General features: G+C 35.6%; 1 protein-coding gene and 1 long non-coding RNA gene across 4 annotated transcripts in view; one reads left to right on the forward strand and one right to left on the reverse strand.

The window, feature by feature from the left end:
• The window catches only part of LOC135838054 (choline transporter-like 2), a 43,939-nt gene extending 29,420 nt beyond the window's left edge, over window positions 1-14,519 (forward strand). For all 3 annotated transcript variants that reach the window (XM_065353585.1, XM_065353586.1, XM_065353587.1), the window contains exons 6-13: window positions 9,251-9,366; window positions 9,491-9,656; window positions 9,735-9,981; window positions 10,073-10,250; window positions 13,076-13,359; window positions 13,454-13,745; window positions 13,847-14,051; window positions 14,127-14,519. In XM_065353585.1, the coding sequence (XP_065209657.1) occupies window positions 9,251-9,366; window positions 9,491-9,656; window positions 9,735-9,981; window positions 10,073-10,250; window positions 13,076-13,359; window positions 13,454-13,745; window positions 13,847-14,051; window positions 14,127-14,230 (1,592 nt within the window). In that variant the 3' untranslated portion in view covers window positions 14,231-14,519. The remainder of the gene's footprint in view (window positions 1-9,250; window positions 9,367-9,490; window positions 9,657-9,734; window positions 9,982-10,072; window positions 10,251-13,075; window positions 13,360-13,453; window positions 13,746-13,846; window positions 14,052-14,126) is intronic.
• Window positions 1-20,393, reverse strand: part of LOC135838058 (uncharacterized) — a 66,868-nt gene that overhangs the window by 4,485 nt on the left and 41,990 nt on the right. The gene's annotated exons all lie outside the window — the stretch shown is intronic.

The following is a 20,393-nucleotide window of genomic DNA, read 5'->3' on the forward strand; positions in this document are numbered from 1 at the left end:
TCAGTTTATTTCTTGTTAGGAACTCGATGGGTAATGATGGGCCGATTATTAATCGATTAATCGGGCCTGAAACTCTTTCGATTAATCGATTATTTTAAAAAAAATTATCGATCATGTTTTCTACGAAAAGCCGGTTGTCTCACGCTAGTTGCGTGAGTGTTTTTTTCCAATCGATTTGGCATGTCGAAAATAGGGTATATCCCAAATTTCAGCTTTCTTAGTCAATTTGGTAAAATTTTGATTTTTTCCCTTATTTTTGGCCTAAATTCGATTTTTAAAAATTCACCAAAAATCGAAATACGCACATCAGCACTTGAAATTTTGACAGGTGATAAATTTTTACATGATCTTTCGATCTACCTTTGTAAGGTTTGGAAAATTTCGTGCAAGTCCTGTGTTGAAACGCAAAATCTGCGATTTCGGCTGACCTGTCAATCAAAATGGTCGCCATTTTGTAAGTAAGGCCAACTTTTTTTTGGCAAGTTTGCTTTAAAATGTTCCATAGGATGTCCCCTTTTGTAAAAATGTTGTCCAGGAGGTTCGGCGGGGGGGGGGGAGGGTGCGATTACTCTTATTGTCATATGCCGGACTAAAAAGGTCTTGAAAACAATCTTCTCCGAACCGAATTTCACCATTTTTGGGCATTGTGGAGCCTCCAGCGCAATTTTTGATTTTTCCAGTAGGCTCACAAATCAACTTGAGCATCTAAATATCGAGTTGTATTTTATTCCGGACTAGTTCTAAAATGACTGAACTAAGATATCAACTATCAAGGTGGACAATAGTCAATGACTCAAAATTTCCTATTACTGATAAGTTATCGATACAAATCTGACGAACATTCAGTAGGTTCGATTAGTGGCAGGATGCCACAAAGTTATCTCATTTCTGACTAAAATAAACAAATAATCTTTATCTAACTGAGGAAATGAAACACTACCAAGTACTTTATTCTTTTTCGCTAATTGCTCGAGTGATAATATAGGTACGCGTGTTTTTTTCCACGATCAGATAACAGTATTGTACGTTATTTTTCCTACATTCTCAGTTATTTCTCTCGCTTATTCACTCGGGAATTACACATGAACCTCAAAATCAGTAAAAATTCCATTATGTTATGTTCCTAGTTAGATAAGATAATTTAAACCATTCGGTTCTTAAATTTGAAAATTTTTAACATTTCGACGTCCCCTTCTACTCGATCACTATAAACAACGCATTAACTATAGATAAGTTATCTTTAGGTATCTGTAATTTTCAAAAATTATCGTCACCACCAAAGCATAGTTTTTGGGTATCGATTCTGACATTATGAATTTCCAATTTCATAGCCCTGCAAGGCACTGAAAAATTTTGAAACTATCAAATTTTGTCTTCGTTCATGTCGTCAATTACCTACTTCTAACCAGGTAGCAGGTACCTATATCAGCATAGATAAATGTATGTTTACACGAGTGTCTCTTCTATCTCCACATCTCTTTCTCTCAGTTTTCATTATTACAACGCATTATTTTAGCGTGACAAACTGCGATGTGAAAAAGTATCAAGTGTTGGATTGCAATTTTTAAAGAGTTAAAGACGTAATACTAGTCAATTTTCACCTCCACTCCATACAAGTGTGACTGATTAGTGATAAGTGGTGACGGTAGCGGTATCACGACTGATGTTAATCAGCCATATCCACCAATCATTTCCCCCTTATCCCTCTACTACTGGGTTACAATGTGTAGCTGTAGCTGAACTACACTAACGGCTACTCAACATTACATACTACAGAAATACAGTGATACTTATTTTGAGGATTCGAATAAATGGGCGTACATCCAAATGACACAAACAGCGTCCGTTACTAAATTCTGTATGCAAGTCATTCTTCGCAACATATAGCTCTATAGCTATACTGCAATTATTCATGTTACTACGTATACTATGTAGTATATGTAGAGTATGTAGATGTACCTGTGTATAAGTGTTACATGCGGTGATTTACGATAATTTAGAGTACAGGTAATAGGTAATAGGTTACGTTGTATTGAAACATCGAGTCACTGAACGAAGTGAAACCGTGCAAGTTCACAATCGCCAGTTCACCTACACTTTTTATAAGATACCGAATGTCAATATTTACTTACACTATCTAACGCATCACATTTACGTATTCACTCACACTCCCCTTTATGGCCTGATTCAATCGTTTCAATGAGGACGTGTAGCGATAAAATATGGGTCAAATGTAGTGCAGCAGTATATAGGCCTAAACTCGTACTTTTAATTTTTTTAAAAAAAATATTTCTGCAGAAGTGCAGAGAATGAGAAGTTTTGTTTCATTCTTTCTTTAGTTACTAGTCCGGCATATGCTAATAGGATAATTGCAACCCCCCCCCCCCCGAAAACTCACCGATCCTCTGGGATCACATTTTTCCTTAAGAAGGGCATTTTAAGAAACATTTTAAAGCAAACTTGCCAAAAAAGAAAGGTGACCCTACGAACAAAATCACGGTTTCGATTGCCAGGCCAGCCGAAATCGCAAAAGCTAGATCGAAAAGGAGTGCAATAAATTATCACCAGCCAAAATATTTTCAAGTGCTAAAGCGCAATTTTCGATTTCTAACGAATTTTTAAAAATCAAGTTTTAAGCCCAAAAAATGAGAAAAAAATCAAAATTTTACCAAATTGATCTAGAAAGCTGAGATTCGGCATATTTCCTATTTCTGACCAGATAAATCGATTGCAAACGGTTTCAAAACGTTTAGAACAGTTCTGGAGGCTCCAGCCGATTTTTGAAAATTGAAATTTCCACAAAATTTCATCAAATGCAGTTGGAAAGCCTAAACTAATTTCAATACCCACTGCAAGTGTTTTCAAGTAGTTTCGGAGCTTCCAGCGACTTTTTGAGAATTACTGGAGTCTCCAGTACATTTTTTCCATGTGAAATTTCTACAAAATTTCATCAAATGTAGTTGGAAAGCCATTTTAATACTATATGAAATCAACTGCAGGTAGATTTCAAGTCGTTTTGGAGCCTCCAGTGACTTTTTGAAAATTACTGGAGCCTCCACTGCCTCCAGTACATTTTTAAGCTTGAAATTTCTTCTCAAATGGAGATGGAAAGCAGAAATTCATGCTATAAACTGATTTCAATACCGACTGCAGGTGGTTTCAAGTAGTTTTGGAGCGTCCAGCGACTTTTTGAAAATTACTGGAGCCTCCTGTACATTATTTCAATGTGAAATTTCTACAAAATTTCATCAAATGCAGTTGGAAAGCCAAATTATATCAATACTCCATGAAATCAACTTCAGATGAATTTCAAGTCGTTTTGGAGCTTCCAGCGACTTTTTGGAAATTGCTGGAGCCTCCAGTACATTTTTTTAACCAAGGGGGAGGCAAGAGCTTGAGATTCTACATAACCAAGGGGGAGGCAAGGGTTTGAGATTTTACATAACCAAGGGGGAGGCAAGGGTTTGAAATCTTACATAACCAAACGGGGAAGGTTGGTTTTTAGAATATTTTGTTGAGTCGTTATAATGTGGGTTGAAAAATTTCACATAACCAATGGGGAGGCAAGGCTTTTAGATTTCACATAACCAAGGGGGAAGATTGGGATTGAGATTTTACATAACCAAGGGGGATGATTGGGTATGAGATTTTTTTGTTGAATCTTTCTGATGGGGGTTGAGAAATTTTACATAACCAAGGGGGAGGCAAGGGTTTTTGAGATTTCACATAACCAAGGGGGAAAAGTGGGTTTGAGATTTTTTTGTTGAATCGTTCTGATGGGGGTTGAGAAATTTTAGATAACCAAGGGGGAGGCAAGGGTTTGAGATTTTACACAACCAAGGGGGAGGCAAGGGTTTGAGATTCTACATAACCAAGGGGGAGACAAGGGTTTGAGATTTTACATAACGAAGGGGGTGGCAAGGGTTTGAGCTTTTACATAACGAAAGGGGTGGCAAGGGATTGAGATTTTACATAACCAAAGGGGAGGCAAGGGTTTGAAATTTTTTTGTTGAGCCGTTCTAATGTGCGTTGAAAAATTTTACATGACCAAGGGGAAGGCAAGGGTTTGATATTTCACATTACCACGGGGGAGGCAAGGGTTTGAAATTTTTTGTTGAGTCTTTCTAATGAGGTTAGAAAAGTCTTTCACAACCAAGGGGGAGGCAAGGGTTTCAGATTTCACATAACCAAGTGAGAAAATTGGGTTTGAGATTTCACATGACCAAGGGGGAGTCAAGGGTTTGAGATTTTACATAATCAATCAATCAATCAATCAATATTTATTAAAACAGTATTTCAAATTACAAAATGTAAAATATCCCCCCCAATGCGCCATTGCGCGAGCGAGGAGGCCTCCATGGTAACAATGTTCGACAGTAAATATTGAAATAAAATTTTACAAATTGGAGGAGGGAAGAAAAACAACAGAACAAAAATAGATAAGTAAATAATCAAATATATAAATGAATTTAAAACAAAGCTAAAAAATATAAATATAAATATAAAAAATTGCATCAGATAATTTAGAAAATTGTGAAGGAACACATTGGTGAAAACTGAAGTGAATGGACGGATCTACCAAGGAACAACAGGACCCTACGTTATATGAAGAAAACAAAAATAGACAAAAATAAAAATAGATATAGAAATAGAAATAGACATGTGATTTAGTACCACTCAGTGGACTATAAGGTGTTTTCGCTCTCCAGGAGCCATCGGACCAGTGCCAGCCTAGAGCCCAAACCTTTACTCATCACTGCATTAAACAGCTTAGGCGCACACCACAGGGCCTGAGCACCTGATCTTTCTCTTCGGTACCTAGGTAGGGGAGCAACGGTGTTATCAATTTTCCTCCCCCTATGATTCACATAAACTCCAAATTTGGACCTATTCCTTTGTATATAGTCAATTGCCTGGACTTGATAGAGTTTTTGAATAGGCAGAATTTTCAGTTTCTGAAAATCATTTTTTGTACTTTCCCCCCTCTTTTTACCAACAATGCTCCTAACTGCCCATTTTTGTAGAATATGAATAGGTTCTAATTGACAGTCCGCTGCTCCCCCCCCCCAGATGAACAGGCCATACTGGAGCACAGATTGATAAAGAGCATAATAAATTTTTACCATGTGTTGAGTGCCAAAATGTTGTGCCAGGAAACGAATCAGATAGTTTAGTTTTCTAAGTTTAGTTTGTAAGTATAAGCTCTGTTCTTTCCAAATTAATTTGGAATCAATCATTATTCCCAGGTACCGAGTTGACTCAACTTGGGACAGGGGCGTGCAGCCACACGGAGCCCCACAATCCGGGCTTTCATGCAAGTAGCACCTAGACCCCAGGTCGGGGGAAATCCTATAGCCAAAACTTAACAATTTTGATTTGGACGAATTTGGTTTTAATTTGTGTTGCCAGAACCAGCCTCCCAATATTTTCAGATCTTCATTAATAAACTTAATAAGATCATCTTGACTTTTAGCCCTATTTACTAAAGTTGTATCATCTGCAAATCCATATAACGTACCATTTAATTTCAGTTCAAAAATGTCATTAATGTAAATTAAAAAGAGAATTGGACCTAGTATGCTGCCCTGTGGTACCCCATGCACTACAGGCAAGAAATTCCCAATTTTATTCCCAACTTTAACAGCTTGAGTTCTTCCCTCCAGATAGGATCCAAACCAGTCATGCTGCACGCCCCTTATCCCACAGTTCCACAGCTTCTGTAAAAGAATCCCAACATCAACTGTGTCAAATGCCTTACTGAGATCGAGGTATGCCGCTGCAACACTATCACCCGCATCCAGGCCATCAACTACCTCAGTAATATGATCAAATAGGGCATCACTAGTACTTTTCCCAGACAAAAATCCGTATTGCTGTTTTGAAAAGAAATCTTTTGAATGAAGGAAATTTAAAATTCGATTTTTTATAACTTTTTCAAAAATTTTTGATAGTACTGAAAGGAGGGAGATTGGCCTGTAATGTTCCATGAGTAATTTACTCTTGTTCTTATGAACAGGAATAACAATGGCTTTTTTCAAAGACTTCGGGAATTTCCCTTGATTTATTGATTTGTTAAAAATGTCAGCGATAACTGGTGCCAAAATAATAGAATTATCCTTAAACAGTTTTGCTGGAATGTGATCATGTCCCGTAGATGGTTTGTTTGGGAGACTTGAGACCTCAGTCTGAATCTCATAACATGTCACTGGAGGGAACCCCAGGCTATTTATAATTTTCTTGGATGGGTAAGCACTGTTTGTATCCAGGTTATGGAATTCATTTGAGATTTTATCAACAGAGTCGATGAAAAATCTATTAAATTCATTAGAGACTTTTATTTCATTTCCCTCAACCAAAACCTCCTCTTGGTGTATTCTAATTTTAGTCAGTTTTTCTTTATGCTTCCCCCTGATCAAATCTAGGTATATGTTGCCAGTACTTCCGTGGGTCATTTTTACATTTTTCCAAAACTCCAGAATGGTAGACCAATTTATCCCTCCGACTCTGCTGAACCACTAATATTGACATTTGTTTATACTCCTGAGTAATTTCTAAATTTGTTGGATTTTTTTTTCATTTTTTTATATAACTTTGATTTTTCCTCGGAAAGGTAGGCCAACTGAGCAGAAGTATATGGTGTTCTTTTTTTAAATGTTTTTTTATAGGTAACTGACTTTGTGCAAGATGCCATTCTCGTCTTAAGCTCATCCAGAAACAAGTCACACGCCTTATCCACCTCCATAGCCCTATAAACGTCTCCCCAAGTAACCTGTCTCATTTTGAGTGTCAGTGCTTTCCAATCCGTAATCTCAAGATTACGTAACTCTGATGAAACTGTGCCGCCTGGGGGCTGAGCATGGGCAAATTCAATCTCAAGAGAATAATGGTCTGACACATCTGTCTTCATAATTTTACAAGTAATCCCTGGTACCCCATCATTACCATCCAACCCCCTAGAAAATACATGGTCAATGCAGGTGCTAGTGTCAGCTGTGACTCTTGTGGGCTCCCTAACATGACACTTGAATCCCTCAGAAGCCAACATATTTAAATACAACGAATTTTCAGCGGTATCAGTACTAACATCAATGTTCATATCTCCTGTTATAATTGCTAATTCGGATGCCAAACCAATTTCCTGGGCCAAATCACTCACAAATTGAAATTTTGAAGTGTCACCCAATCGATACACACCAATAATAGTAAGATCATCCTCAATCAACTTAATTTTAATAATATTACAGGTATTGAAAGACTTGCCAGATACCTCATGAGACAGACCTATCCTTACATAAAGAGCAACACCTCCATAACCAAGGGGGAGGCAAGGGTTTGAGATTCTACATAACCAAAGGGGAGGCAAGGGTTTGGAATTTTTTTGTTTAACTGTTCTAATGTGTGTTGAAAAATTTTACATAATCAAGGGGGAGGCAAGGGTTTGAGATTTCACATGACCAAGGGGGAGGCGAGGGTTTGATATTATTTTATTGGGTCGTTCTAATGATGTTTGAAAAATTTTACATAACCAAGGGGGAAGTTCGGGTTTGAGATTTTACATAACCAAGGAGGAGTCAATGGTTTGAGATTCTATATAACCAAGGGAGAGGCAAGGGCTTGAGATTTTACATTCCCAAGGGGGAGTCAAGGGTTTGAGATTCTACATTCCCAAGGGGGAGTCAAGGGTTTGAGATTCTACATAACCAAGGGGGAGGCAAGGGTTTGGAATTTTTTTGTTTAACTGTTCTAATGTGTGTTGAAAAATTTTACATAACCAAGGGGGAGGCAAGGGTTTGAGATTTCACATACCCACCGGAGTGGTAAGGTTTTGAGATATTTTTGTTGAGTCGTTCTAATGTGGTTCAAAAAATTTTTCATACCGACGGGAGAGGCAAGGGTTTGAGATTTTACATAACCAAAGGGGGAAGGTTGGGTTTGAGAATATTTTGTTGAGTCGTTGTAATGTGGGTTGAAAAATTTAACACAACCAAGGGGGAGGCAAGGGTTTTAGATTTCACATAACCAAGGGGGAACCAAGCGATTGAGATTATTTTGTTGAGTCGTTCTAATGATGTTTGAAAAAATTTACATAACCAAGGGGGAGTCAAGGGTTTGAGATTCTACATAACCAAGGGGGAGGGAAGGGGTTTTAGATTTCACAAAACCAAGGGGGAAGATTGGGTTTGAGATTTTACATAACCAAGGGGGAAGCAATGGTTTGAGATTCTATTAAACTAATTTCAAACTCGACTACACGTGGTTTCAAGTAGTTTTGGAGCCTCCAGCGACTTTTTGAAAATTACTGGAACCTCCAGCGCATTTTTTCAACTTAAAATTTCGTAAAATGCAGTTCGAAAGCCCTTTTAATACTCTATGAAATCAACTGCAGGTAGATTTCAAGTCGTTTTGGAGCCTCCGGCGCGCGGCGACTTTTTGGAAATTACTAGAGCCTCCAGTACATTTTTTCAATGTGAAATTTCTACAAAATTTCATCAAATGCAGTTGGAAAGCCAAATTTTGTCAATACTCCATGAAATCAACTGCAGATAGAGTTCAAGTCGTTTTGGAGCCTCCAGAGACTTTTTGGAAATTGCTGGAGCCTCCAGTACATTTTTTAAGCTTGAAATTTCTACTCAAATGGAGATGGAAAGCAGAAATTCATACTGTAAGCTAATTTCAATACCGACTGCAGGTGGTTTTAAGTGATGTTGGAGCCTCCAGCGACTTTAAGAAAATTACTGGAGCCTCTAGTAGAATCTTGAAACTTTAAATTTCCGTGAAATTTCATAAAATGGAGTTAGAAAGTCGAAATTCATTCTGCAAACTAATTTCAAGACGCTTTGAAATCGACTGCAGGTAGATTTCAGGTCGTGTTGAAGTCTCCAGCGAGTTTTTGGAAATTACTGGAGCCTCCAGTGCATTTTTTCAACTTTCATCAAATGAAGATGGGAAAAGCAAATCTGTTATTTCGGCTGACCTGTCATTTGTCAATCAAAATGACCGCTATTTTGTTAGTAAGATCAACTTTTTTTTTTGGCAAGTTTGCTTTAAAATGTTTCTTAGGATGCCCTTCTTAAGTAAAAACTAAAAAGTCATCCCAGCGGATCGCTGGGTGGCGGGGGAGGGGTGCAATTATTTCTATCGTCATATGCCAAACGATACGTATAATCAGCGTTTGTCTCTAGGTGTCTAATTACCTAGACGATCGAGTCGTTCAAATGATTCATACTTGAATAATACTAATTTGTTGCAGCGTTTGCAAAAATGTGCCTACCGACGCTTGGTATTCTACCATCATCGATAGCGAACATCGATCTCACCGATCAGGCAGCAGAACGAGCTCAAAATTATTTCAGTTACGTTTACGAGGTAAGTTTTTGAACATTTTCATTCTCATCACCACGAAACAAAAAGCATGACCCTGTTAAATCACCTTAAATCGTATTTGATTAAGTTTACCGAAAGTTTAAATTCTTCTGATTCTGTGCAACAGGTTAGCTCGGTTATAGCGGAAGATATGAAAAAATGTTGGCATTTATTAGTGCTGTTCGCCGCTGTGTCCATTGTATCGTGCTTATTCGTAATAATAGTCATGGGAATAATTACGAAAATCGTCATCTGGTGCATTCTCGGTTTAATTTTGATATTTTTAGCGTACAGTAAGTGTTCACCGTAGCGACCTATACTTACTGAAAGATAATCCTTCGAATTGATCCTACATCAGCACTCCTCCGCAGGTACCATCATTACTTATCTGCAGTACAATTGCACATCGGAATCTGAGGCTACTCTCGCTGCCAACTCAACCAACGATTTTTATTCCGGAACTGCCTACGGACAATTACAATTGCTGTTTCAGCAAAAAGAAACCTGGTTCGTGCTGTTTATTGTCTCAGCAGTATTTTTCGTGCTGTTCGCCTTATTGATAATATTTCTACGTTCGAGAATCGAATTAGCTGTGATGTTAATCGGAGAGGGAAGCAAGTACGTATACGTAATGCCAAAGTAGTAAAATTATTAATCGTGTAATCCGATTCACTAATTAGTATTATTAATCGTTGGATTACTTCACCAGGGCTGTGAACACAATAAAATCGTCGCTGTGTTTTCCATTTGTGATTCGTGTTCTTCAAGTGGCTGTTATAACTTGGTTTGTGATACTAGGATTTTATATTCGGTCTTTGGGTACTTCTGTGTACGAAGTCAGAGGTCTCAATGCGTCGATCTCGGATTGCGTTTGTAAAACGTATCACGTAAGCGATCTAAGAATATGATTTTTTAATCGAAGATAATTTTGCAAGCGAAGATCATTTCATGTGAAATCAACCTACTTTTGGGTTCAGGTGCATTAATTTTGCAGCATCATTTCTTTTGTAGGCTCCTTTTATTGGAAAAGGAAGGAAATCGCCATCATATTTTGAAAAATTGAAATTCGATTTTTAGAAAATTTGGGTAACCAAGGGGGTGGGGTTGAAGGGGTTCAATCAAAAGAGAAATTTCAAAAATCAAAAATAGTTACAATAATTATGTAACTATTTGCCAAAAATTTCAAATTTCAAAGTTGAGCTTTCTTCAAAATCTTAATTTTCAAAAGCTTGCCAAATTTCTGACCTATAAATTAGAAATTTGAAAAAAATCCAGGAATTATCTATTTTCATGTTATTTATAAATATGAATTCTTAGCGATAGAATTCAAAAAAACAGGAAGAGGGGGGTTCAAAGCCCCAAAATTTTGGTAAAAATGTGAAAAAAATGTCAAATATCGTGTGAAATATCGTTTTATGTGTTTTCGAGGGCGCTCAACACAAATATCATCTCGATTTGTTGATTCGAACCCCTCCAACGTTCCTCCCTGACCCCTCAAATTTCCTGAAAATTGGAAAAACCGTGTGACGTATCGTTTACGAGGGTTTTAGGAGTGCTAAATTCGATTATCAAGTTATTTTTTCGATTCGACTCCTCCAACGCCTCTCATGACTCTCAAAGTTTCATGAAAATTGAAAAAATCGTGCATAATAATTGTGTATATTAGGTTTTTATAGGTGCACTGAATACGAATACCAGCTCGTTTTCATCATTCAGTGCCTGCGACGCTCTCATTGGCTCTCCCTATATTCTGAAAAAAAGAATTGATTATCGCCTCATCTGTTTAAAAAGATTCTCTCTTTATTCCAAAATTTCCAAACAAAAGTCTTTTTTTTCTGCCAAACTCGCTGAAAAAGTTCTAGTTTTTTTGTCAAATTTGCCCAAGTCAAAAAGTGGTAATTTTTGGAAAAGTTGTCAAAAAGTGTGAATTTTGAAAAAAAAATGTCAAAAGAGTGAGTTATTGAGAAAAAATATTTAAAAAGCAACAATTTTTCATTAAATAGTCCAAAAGTGTCCATTTTGAGTACAATTTTCAAAAAATTTCCATTTTTGTCACAATTGTCAAAAAGGTATAATTTTTGTCAAAATTTTTAAAAAGTGTCTATTTTTAGTAAAATTGTTAAGAAGAACATTGTTCTTTGTCAAAATTGTTAGAGTGTCAAGTTGTGACATTTTTTCGTCAAAATTCTCGGGAAGTAGTTTTTTGATAAAATAATCAAATGGTTGTAATTTTCGCCAAAATTGCTAAAACAAGTGTTTTTTTTTTACAGCCAAAACGTCCTAAAAGCATCAAATTTTTGCGTTACCATTTAAAGTCCTATTTCTATTACAAAAATTTGCCAAACAAAAGTCCTTTTTTTTGCCAAACTTGTTTAAAAGGTTCTGTTTTTACTTTTTTGTCGGTTTTTCCCAAGTCAAATAGTGTCAATTTTGGGGGGAAATGTCAAAAGGCATCAATTTTTGGGAAAATATGTACCTACTCAAAAAGTGTTCTTTTTTGGCACAATTCTTAAAAAGTTTCCCTTTTTGTCAAAATTGTCAAAAAGGTGCTCATTTTTGGCAAAATTGTAAAAAAGATCCAATTTTTGTCAAAACTGTCAAACAATCCTACCCTATTTTCTACCCACGAATCGATAAGAAAGGGTTTTTAGCTATTTTGAGCTGTCCTGGAGTCCCCAAGAGACCATTTTTGAAAAAGTTGTCAAAAATGTCAATTTTTGAAAAAAATATCAAAAGTGCGAATTTTGGAGGGAAAAAAATCAAAAATTTCAATTTTTTGCAAAATAGTCTATAAGTGTCCATTTTTGGCAAAATTATTAAAGAGGTTTAATTTTTGTTAAAAAGTGTCTATTTTTAGTAAAATTGTTGAAAAGAATCCTGTAATTTGTCAAAATTGTTAGAGAGTGTCAATTTTTGGTGAGTTGCCAAAAGTTGTGATGTTTTTTTGTTAAAATTCTCGGGAACCAGTTTTTTGATAAAATAGTTCAATGGTCGTAATTTTTGCAAAAATTGCTGAGAAATTTGTGCTTTTTTTGCTAAAACGTCCAAAAAGCGTCAATTTTTGTGTTTGCCAAACAAGTCTTTTTTGTTTTTTTGCCAAATTTGCCCATGTCAAAAGTGTTAATTCTGCAGAAAAATGTCAAAAGTGTAAATTTTTAAGAAAGAAATGTAAAAAACTTCAATTTTTGCCAAAATAATCAAAAAGTGTCCATTTTTGGCACAATTCTCAAAAAACGCCCATTTTGGTCAAAAAGTGCTCATTTTTGATAAAATTGTTAAAAAAGGTCCTCTTTTTGTTCCAAAATTGCATAAAATGTTCTGTGTTTTCCTCCCTTTTTTTTTTTGCCAAATTTGCCCAAGTCAAAAAGTGTCAATTTTTGGGGGAAAAGTATTAAAAATCGTCAATTTTGGGCGAAATATCCAAGAAGTGTCCATTTTTGGCACAATTGTCAAAAAAAAGGTCCATTTTTGTAAAAATTTTGAAAAAGTGTCTTAATGTTTATTTTTGGTAAAATTGTTTAAAAGGGCTAATTTTTGACAATTTTGGTAAAAATTAGCCCCGGTTTCGGCCTTTGGGGACCCCTTCTCCTACGCACCTACAAACAGAAAAATGAACCAAAATCAAAGGACTTGAACCCAAAACAAAACGAATTCGCCATGGAATGATTCATCAAAATCATAACGTAAGGTGTAATAATTTTTTTTTTTTCAGAATGGTCACTGGTGTCTTCCCCACAAATTCTACGAAGAGTGTCACAGCAAAAGTACCGGACAAGCGTGTGTAGATGCGGGTTGCGTTTTCGTCGAACATCGCGATCCTCAGGTCAAAACCTATTTACAAATGTACAATTTGTTCGGGCTGCTGTGGGGTTTATACTTCGTGTCCGGATTGGGGCAATTGGTGCTTTCGTTCTGCTTCTCTACCTGGTACTGGACGTATCACAAATACGACGTGCCATTCTTCACTCTATTTTATTCCATATACGCGACCATAAGGTAGGTTGAACAAAAAACACCAAAATTCCATCATCTACTTACATATTCGCTAGGCACATTTTTGTAATCTATTTCTTCCTCGTGTTCTTTGTAGGTATCACTTGGGTACAGTTGCTCTGGGGTCGTTCTTAATCGCCACTTGTGGATTCATCAGAACACTTCTCGAGCATACTCAGCGAATTTTGAAACAATCGGACGGTCTATTGACGCAATGTATGACATGGAGTATGAGAGGATGTTTTTGGTTGTTGCAAAAATTCCTTATCTATATCAGCAAAAACGCTTACATAATGTGTTCCGTTACCGGATCGTCATTTTTCTCGTCATCTGGTCAAGCTTTGGGATTATTGGCTCGAAACATTGTACGAGCTGTAGTATTAGATAAAGTGAGTCTATCTCTATACCTATTTCTATTCTGTAAATTGTGTTTTTTTTTCGATTCCCTCTGGTATATTAATTTTCTGATTTTTTGTAAATATGTTTTCAGGTTCTAGATTTTCTGTTATTGGTGGGTAAAATAACGTTAACGGTGTTAATGGGTTTCCTTTCGTACTACGCTTTCACTAGACCATCGTTGAGTCTAGCTTATCCTCTGGTTCCTACTGGTATCGTCGTGCTGCTCACTTGGATCATAGCTGCTTCCTTTTTCGGCGTTTATATAGTTGCCGTTGATACCCTGTTTCTTTCATTTTGTAAGTTTTCCCATTTTTTTTTTTTTTTTTTTTTTTTCACATAAAGGTACAAATTTTTTTCGTTTTTGTTTCCAGTAAAAGATGGCGAACTGAACGACGGATCGCGTACCAAACCGTACTACATGTCTTCGAAATTGAAGTACATCATGTCGAAAAGCGCCAAAGTCAGAAAACACTAGTATTTTTATTTCCTTTTCCTACCTCTTCAGTATCTCTATCTCTACTATACCTAAACCTACCCACCTCGAAGAGTTAATTATTTTTATACTGATACCCTATGTATTTGTTCGTTTTCGACTTTCGTTCCTGCGTTTATTCCTTCTCTAAGCTTTAGTGCCATATTCGAGTTTTTATTTTACTCGTTGTAAGAGTTATTTTATAGTGATAATTGTATTCTTTCATTCGCATTCTATTTTATTTTTTTTAAAAAAACATGTACCTAAAATGTAAATAAAACGTTGAATTTTATACACGAGTAATACATACGATCACTAAGGGCTAATAATGAGCTTCTTCATTTCAATGGATTAAATTAGCAATATTATACGTAAATTACGATACGGTACACGATAATTTTACTTTGCAGCAGAATCGTGGTACTTACACTTAGGTATTTGAAAAATGCAAAACTGAGTTAGGTACTTTTTATGACGTTCAAAGTAAAAGCAAAATAAATTTGTGTAAACGTTCGAGCGTAAATAATTTCAAACTGCTAATTTGAATGCAGGTAATTATCAAAGGTACTCGTTCCACTGTAATGAAGAATTCGAGTACTCACGTACGCTTTTTGATTTAGGAAATATGTAAGAGAATATTGCCATAAAATTTAGCTTTAATTAGCTCATTCCAAAAGACGTAAATTACCGATAAAATATATAATTTTAAATGTATTTATTTTGCCTATATATTCGTTCATAAATCATCAGCATTCGGCTAAATTATGACTCGACGACTGTAGGCCCTTTTCAAATCCTTCAAGGCTCGTACTTATATTTTTCAAAAAAGAAAATAAAAGCTTGAAAAAGTAGAAAACCAAAAACGTAACCAAAAAAATGCAAAAAAATCCACAAAAATCCAGAACTTTTCGTTTTGAATTAAAATCTAAAAAAGCGAGATTTTTTGGCAATTTAAAGCGAGAATTTTTGCTGTTTCCGACAAAAAGCATAACTTTTGACATTTTCAGCATCTGGCGACTGGCGAAAAAGTGACTAATCGCAATGGGGATAATTTTCTGTTTCAAAAAAGAGTAAGACTTTTTGAAATTTTTGGCAAAGAACCACAACAATTTTTAGCAATTTTCGACAAAAAAAAACAAGAATATTTGGGCATTTTAGACAAAAGGAAAAACTTACTGTTAATTTTGCCAGAAAACAAGACTTCATTCAACAATAATTTTATCAAAAGGCAGGATATTTTAGTAATTTTTGGCAAAAAAAAAAAACAAAACGAAAAAAAGTTTTAGTAAATTTTACTAAAGCGAGAATTTTTGTTAAAAATAAAAACAGTATTATTTTGGCAAATAACAAGACTGTTTGGTAATTATTGGCAAACAGTGATTTATTTTGCGATTTTTGACAAAAGAATGATTTTTTGATTATTTTTGTTGACAATTTGTTTTTTTTGCAATTTTTCACAAAAAATTTAAGACTATTTCGCAAATTTTTGATAAAAAGCAGGAGATTTTGGCAATTTTTGACAAAATTACAAAACTTTTGAGCTTTTAATTTTTTGTGGGAAAAGATGAAATTTTTTAAAGCAAGATTTTTACAATAATTTGAAAATTTTTGTCAAAAAAATGAGTTTTCTCTGGTTTTGGCAATTTTTGACAATTGTGGGCAATAAAGCGAGAAGTTGGGGGGGGGGGGAGTATGAAACGTTTTGAGATATTCTGCGAAAAACGACAATTTCCAGCATTTTTCAACAAGAAAACGAGTCTATTTCAACACATTTTCTTGTCATCATCATCATCATCATCATCATTGAACTTTGACCAGGTGAGCTGTTCAGCCTGTCTGGGAAAATGTAGAAGAATTGCTCGCCGATGTATCATCAAGTCTTTTCTTCAGTCTTCCTCTGCTCCTCCTGCCAGTTGGAGCGTATTCTTTGACTTTTCGAGGGGACTGTTCATCAGGCATTCTGTCAATGTGTTTTTGCCATTTCTTTCTGTAATCTTTCACTTGTCTAATGATTGGCTCTGCTCCTAGCTCCTTCAGGATGTCTTCATTCCTTTTCCTATCTCGTCTAGTATATCCTGCTGTGGCTCGCATGAATCTCATTTCTGCTGCGGTTACCCTGCTTTTTATATCCTTTCTCATCGTCCATGTTTCACTTCCATACAGCAGCATTGGTCTTGCCAGCGTATTATAGATTCTTATTTGAGTTTTAGCTCTGACTTTTCTTGGAGTATGGCTCAGTTTATAGCTCTGCTTACTCTCAGGAATTTACTGATCTTATGTTATGCATCAACTTCTCCTTCATATGACAGCTCACATCCGAGATATTTAAAGCTTTTAACTTGTTCCACTGGCACCTGGCAGTCCATTTACAACAATTTTACTGGGTATTGGCTCTTTCCCCTCGAAGGCCATCACCTTTGTTTTTGATGATGAGATTCTCATTCTGTACTTATCAGCTATTTTCTGACCTTATCTTCCAATATTCTTTTTATTATTTTGTACACTTTTGGTTTCAGTTGATAATGTATCCCTCTCCATGTTCACCACAAACCTTTTGTATTGTTCCTGTCGTGTTTCTCTTATCATCTTTTTTGTCTTGCAGCACTGTTCTTTGTAGGTTCCTTTGTCTTATTCGTTCTTTGAACTCATCCACTTCCAGAAAAGGTTTTGTTTCCTCGTCACTTCTCTTGATAGTTTGTCATTCCAGATTTTCAGCTTTTTGTGGTTTTGTCTACTTCAGGAGGTTGGTTACAAAGTTAGACAAACGCCACGTCTACAAAAATCGAGTTAGATATATTTTATTCTTATAGGATTTTTAACGCTCTTTTCATTGCCAAGGTCTGTTAGTTTCAATATAGTACGTGAAAGGGTAAAAAACGTGCTCAAAGTTTTGCCTTAGTTTCAAACATAGACATGTGCAAATTGTCTTAGTTTCAAAAACAGACATATCCAGGATATGTCTGTTTTTGAAACTAAGATGATAGGATATGTCTCATTTTGATATGAGGAAATATGCCTTCATCGCCTAAGCGATGATTAAATTAATCATCACCATAGAGATGATGAATAAAATAACTCCCTTAAACTGCAAGTTTGGTAATGTGTTAACTCCTACTACTGTGCTACTCCTACTACGTAGCTATAACGTAATCGCGCGCAGCAAACGCATAGAACGCATCCGATGCACCCAAAAATAGTATAAATAGAGCAACACGGACGCAAGCCAAACTAGTTGTATTTAAAATGGGCTAAACTTCTAAATAAGTTGAGCTTCCAAAAGATCTTGGACTCAGCGATCGCGCGAAGCTGGTTCTTGGTCAGAAAGTGCATTTATGTAGATACGAGTAAGATGAGATCCCTCTATGGGGATGCTCATCTCCTTTTATTCAGTCTTTGCCCACTTTTAGTGGTTAAAATGTTTCTCGTTTCGTGATTTAAATTATCGTATACGTAATTAATCGCGTTCACACCGGATATCATCCGATTATGCTGGCCATCGGAGATAGTCCTAGAAGAATAGGTACCTCGTGTATTACATTGCTGTCGACCGGCCTAGTGTTAGTGAGCCACCCTGAAAGAGACAGTAGATTTGGACATTATGCGAACCTTGGTGAGTAAATCTCACTACTATTTCCGAAATTGCATGCAATTTCTAGGGTATCTAATTACCCACCTTCCGTAATCCATTAACGCGTGTCGTAAGATATAAGCTTGTGCATGTATCTATTATAGAAGAACCCTATAGTTCTTCTATACTCTATGACCTTTGTACCCTTTTTAATATGCATTTGATTTCATTATTTCTAATTAACAATAAACATATTATCACTCTAGTGTAATTAATATGAGTTTTATTGGTAATTAGAGATTATTTCTGTGAAGAATGAGCTGCATGACTGAAACCTCTCCGATATATTGAGCTAACCAGGCGAGGCATAAATTCACTACCTTAGGGAATATTTCTTGACTTAATCACGTAGGTAGGAATTCGGATAATAACCATCTATATCATTTATGCTTAATCTCACTCTATCATATTGGCGCCTAACTTCCGCGTAATTCTTCCGAAAATTGCAAAATTTTCAGTCCGACTTACTAAAATACCCACCCTTAAAAATTCAAATTTTTTCAAAATTTTCAAACTTTTCGATTTTTTTCAAATTCTGTCAAACTCGAATTTCAAATGGTTCTCTTAAAGAACACAATTCGAGTGAAAAAACATGATTTTCCAAGATATGTTGCATGTCAAAATTGACTAAATCACTTAGTCTGGCGCCTGACGTGGATGAACCTCTCTAGAAAAATTCATACATGCCACGCATCTTCGAAAACTCATAATATAAAAATTTAAATTTACCAAAAATTAATTTTTGAACTTTCTTGAATCCAAAAAGCTCGAAAAACGAGCATAATTCAAGCTAAAAATTACGTTTCAATAAGTAAGCTTTTGACCTTTGAATTTCAAAGGCCAAAATGTCTTCAAAAATTACATTTTGACGTTTCTTGAATCCAAAAAGCTCGAAAAACGAGCATAATTCAAGCTAAAAATTACGTTTCAATGGTAAGCCTTTGACCTTTGAACTCAAAGGCCACTGTATCTTAAAAAATTAATTTTTTGAACTTTCTTGAATTCAAAAAGCTCTCGAAAAATGAGCATTATTCAAGCTAAAAATTACGTTCCGGATTAATCTAAAGTATAACCTTCCAAAATTTTTGATTTTTTTTTGATTTTTTTTTCGTTTTGATTTTTTTTAAATTTCTTATACCCCACTAAAATTGCGTTTTTTGCCTCGAAGTCTCGTAGATAGGTCTTCTAGTTAAAACGATAGCTCATATTTTAGTGAGAAAAGTTTCAGTACATAATGCTTACTAACACTATGCTAAAATAATGTAGTATATTTGTATGTACATAAAATGAATTTTTCCAAACACTCTTTCGTGCATAAATTGCGAATAGGGGCAGGGAAAGATTCTAAAATACTATTCGATTCATGATTCGTAAAAATACAGGTCCGAGTCAAAATAATAAATTCTTTTAAAAAACGAAAGTGGTTATTACTCTGTGACCTACATGGTGGGTAGGTAGCTGCGGCTATATCATACTAATCGAGAAAAAACTCCCTGCTGAGCAAGGTGTAAAACCTGACTAGTCTCGAGGGAGATAATCATCTCGAGGACCATGGTAGAATCGTGATGCCCTGGTCACTGTGTATTTACAGAGAATATCATTCATAAAATAACAACCAAAATTTCATCTACGTAAAACTCTGGCTTCGTAAAAAATTAATCTCTGACTTACATGGTGGATAGGGGATCGCAGCTATATTGTGCCAATTGAGAAAAAACTCCTCATGAGCAAGGTGTAAAACCTGACTAGCCTCAAGGGAGACAATTATCTCAAGAATCACAGTAGAATTGCGGTACCCTGGTTGCTGTGTATTTTCAGAGAACATTAATCTTAAAATAATTACCAAAATTTCATCTAAGCAAAATTTTGACATCATAAAAATTACTAGTCTCTGTCTTACGTAATGAATAAAGGATCGCAGCTATATTGTACCAATCAAGAGGGCTTCTCCCAATGAGCAAGATGTAAAATCTGACTAGCCTCATGGGCGATAGTCATCTTGAGAAGTACAGTAGAATTGTGATACCTCATTCATTATGCACTTTTGAAAATTTTTAAAATTCAAAAAATTCAAAAACATTGCCATTCTCATAAGACTCTCATGAAGGATATTTTACTCACAGAGAATCATGGTACTCCCCATGAGCGATTGGTAAGTTTGTCTCCTAAAGTGAGTACTCTACCATCATGTGAGTCTATCTTTGAGAAAATAGCAACCAAAAATTCACATAAAATAGCATAAAAACTTGAAAAACGTCTATATAATTAAAACAGCAATAGAACAAATTTTTTCAAACACTCTCAAAATGCAAAAATTTAGAATAGGGACTAGGAAAAAATTCTAACCAAGACCATTAGACTCGCGATTCGTAACAGTACAAGTCCGAATCGAAATAGTTTAAATATTTTTGAATTCAATTTAATTGCTTCTTGACCTAACTAACCCCTTTGTGGTGTATTTTCGGACATTTCTATGAAAATTACGAAGACGAAAATCTGAAAATACAACACAAATAAGGAAAAAATTCTTCCGAGGTT

The sequence above is a fragment of the Planococcus citri genome, chromosome 2 (genome assembly GCF_950023065.1).
Source record: "Planococcus citri chromosome 2, ihPlaCitr1.1, whole genome shotgun sequence".
NCBI classification, from domain to species: Eukaryota; Metazoa; Arthropoda; class Insecta; order Hemiptera; family Pseudococcidae; genus Planococcus; species Planococcus citri.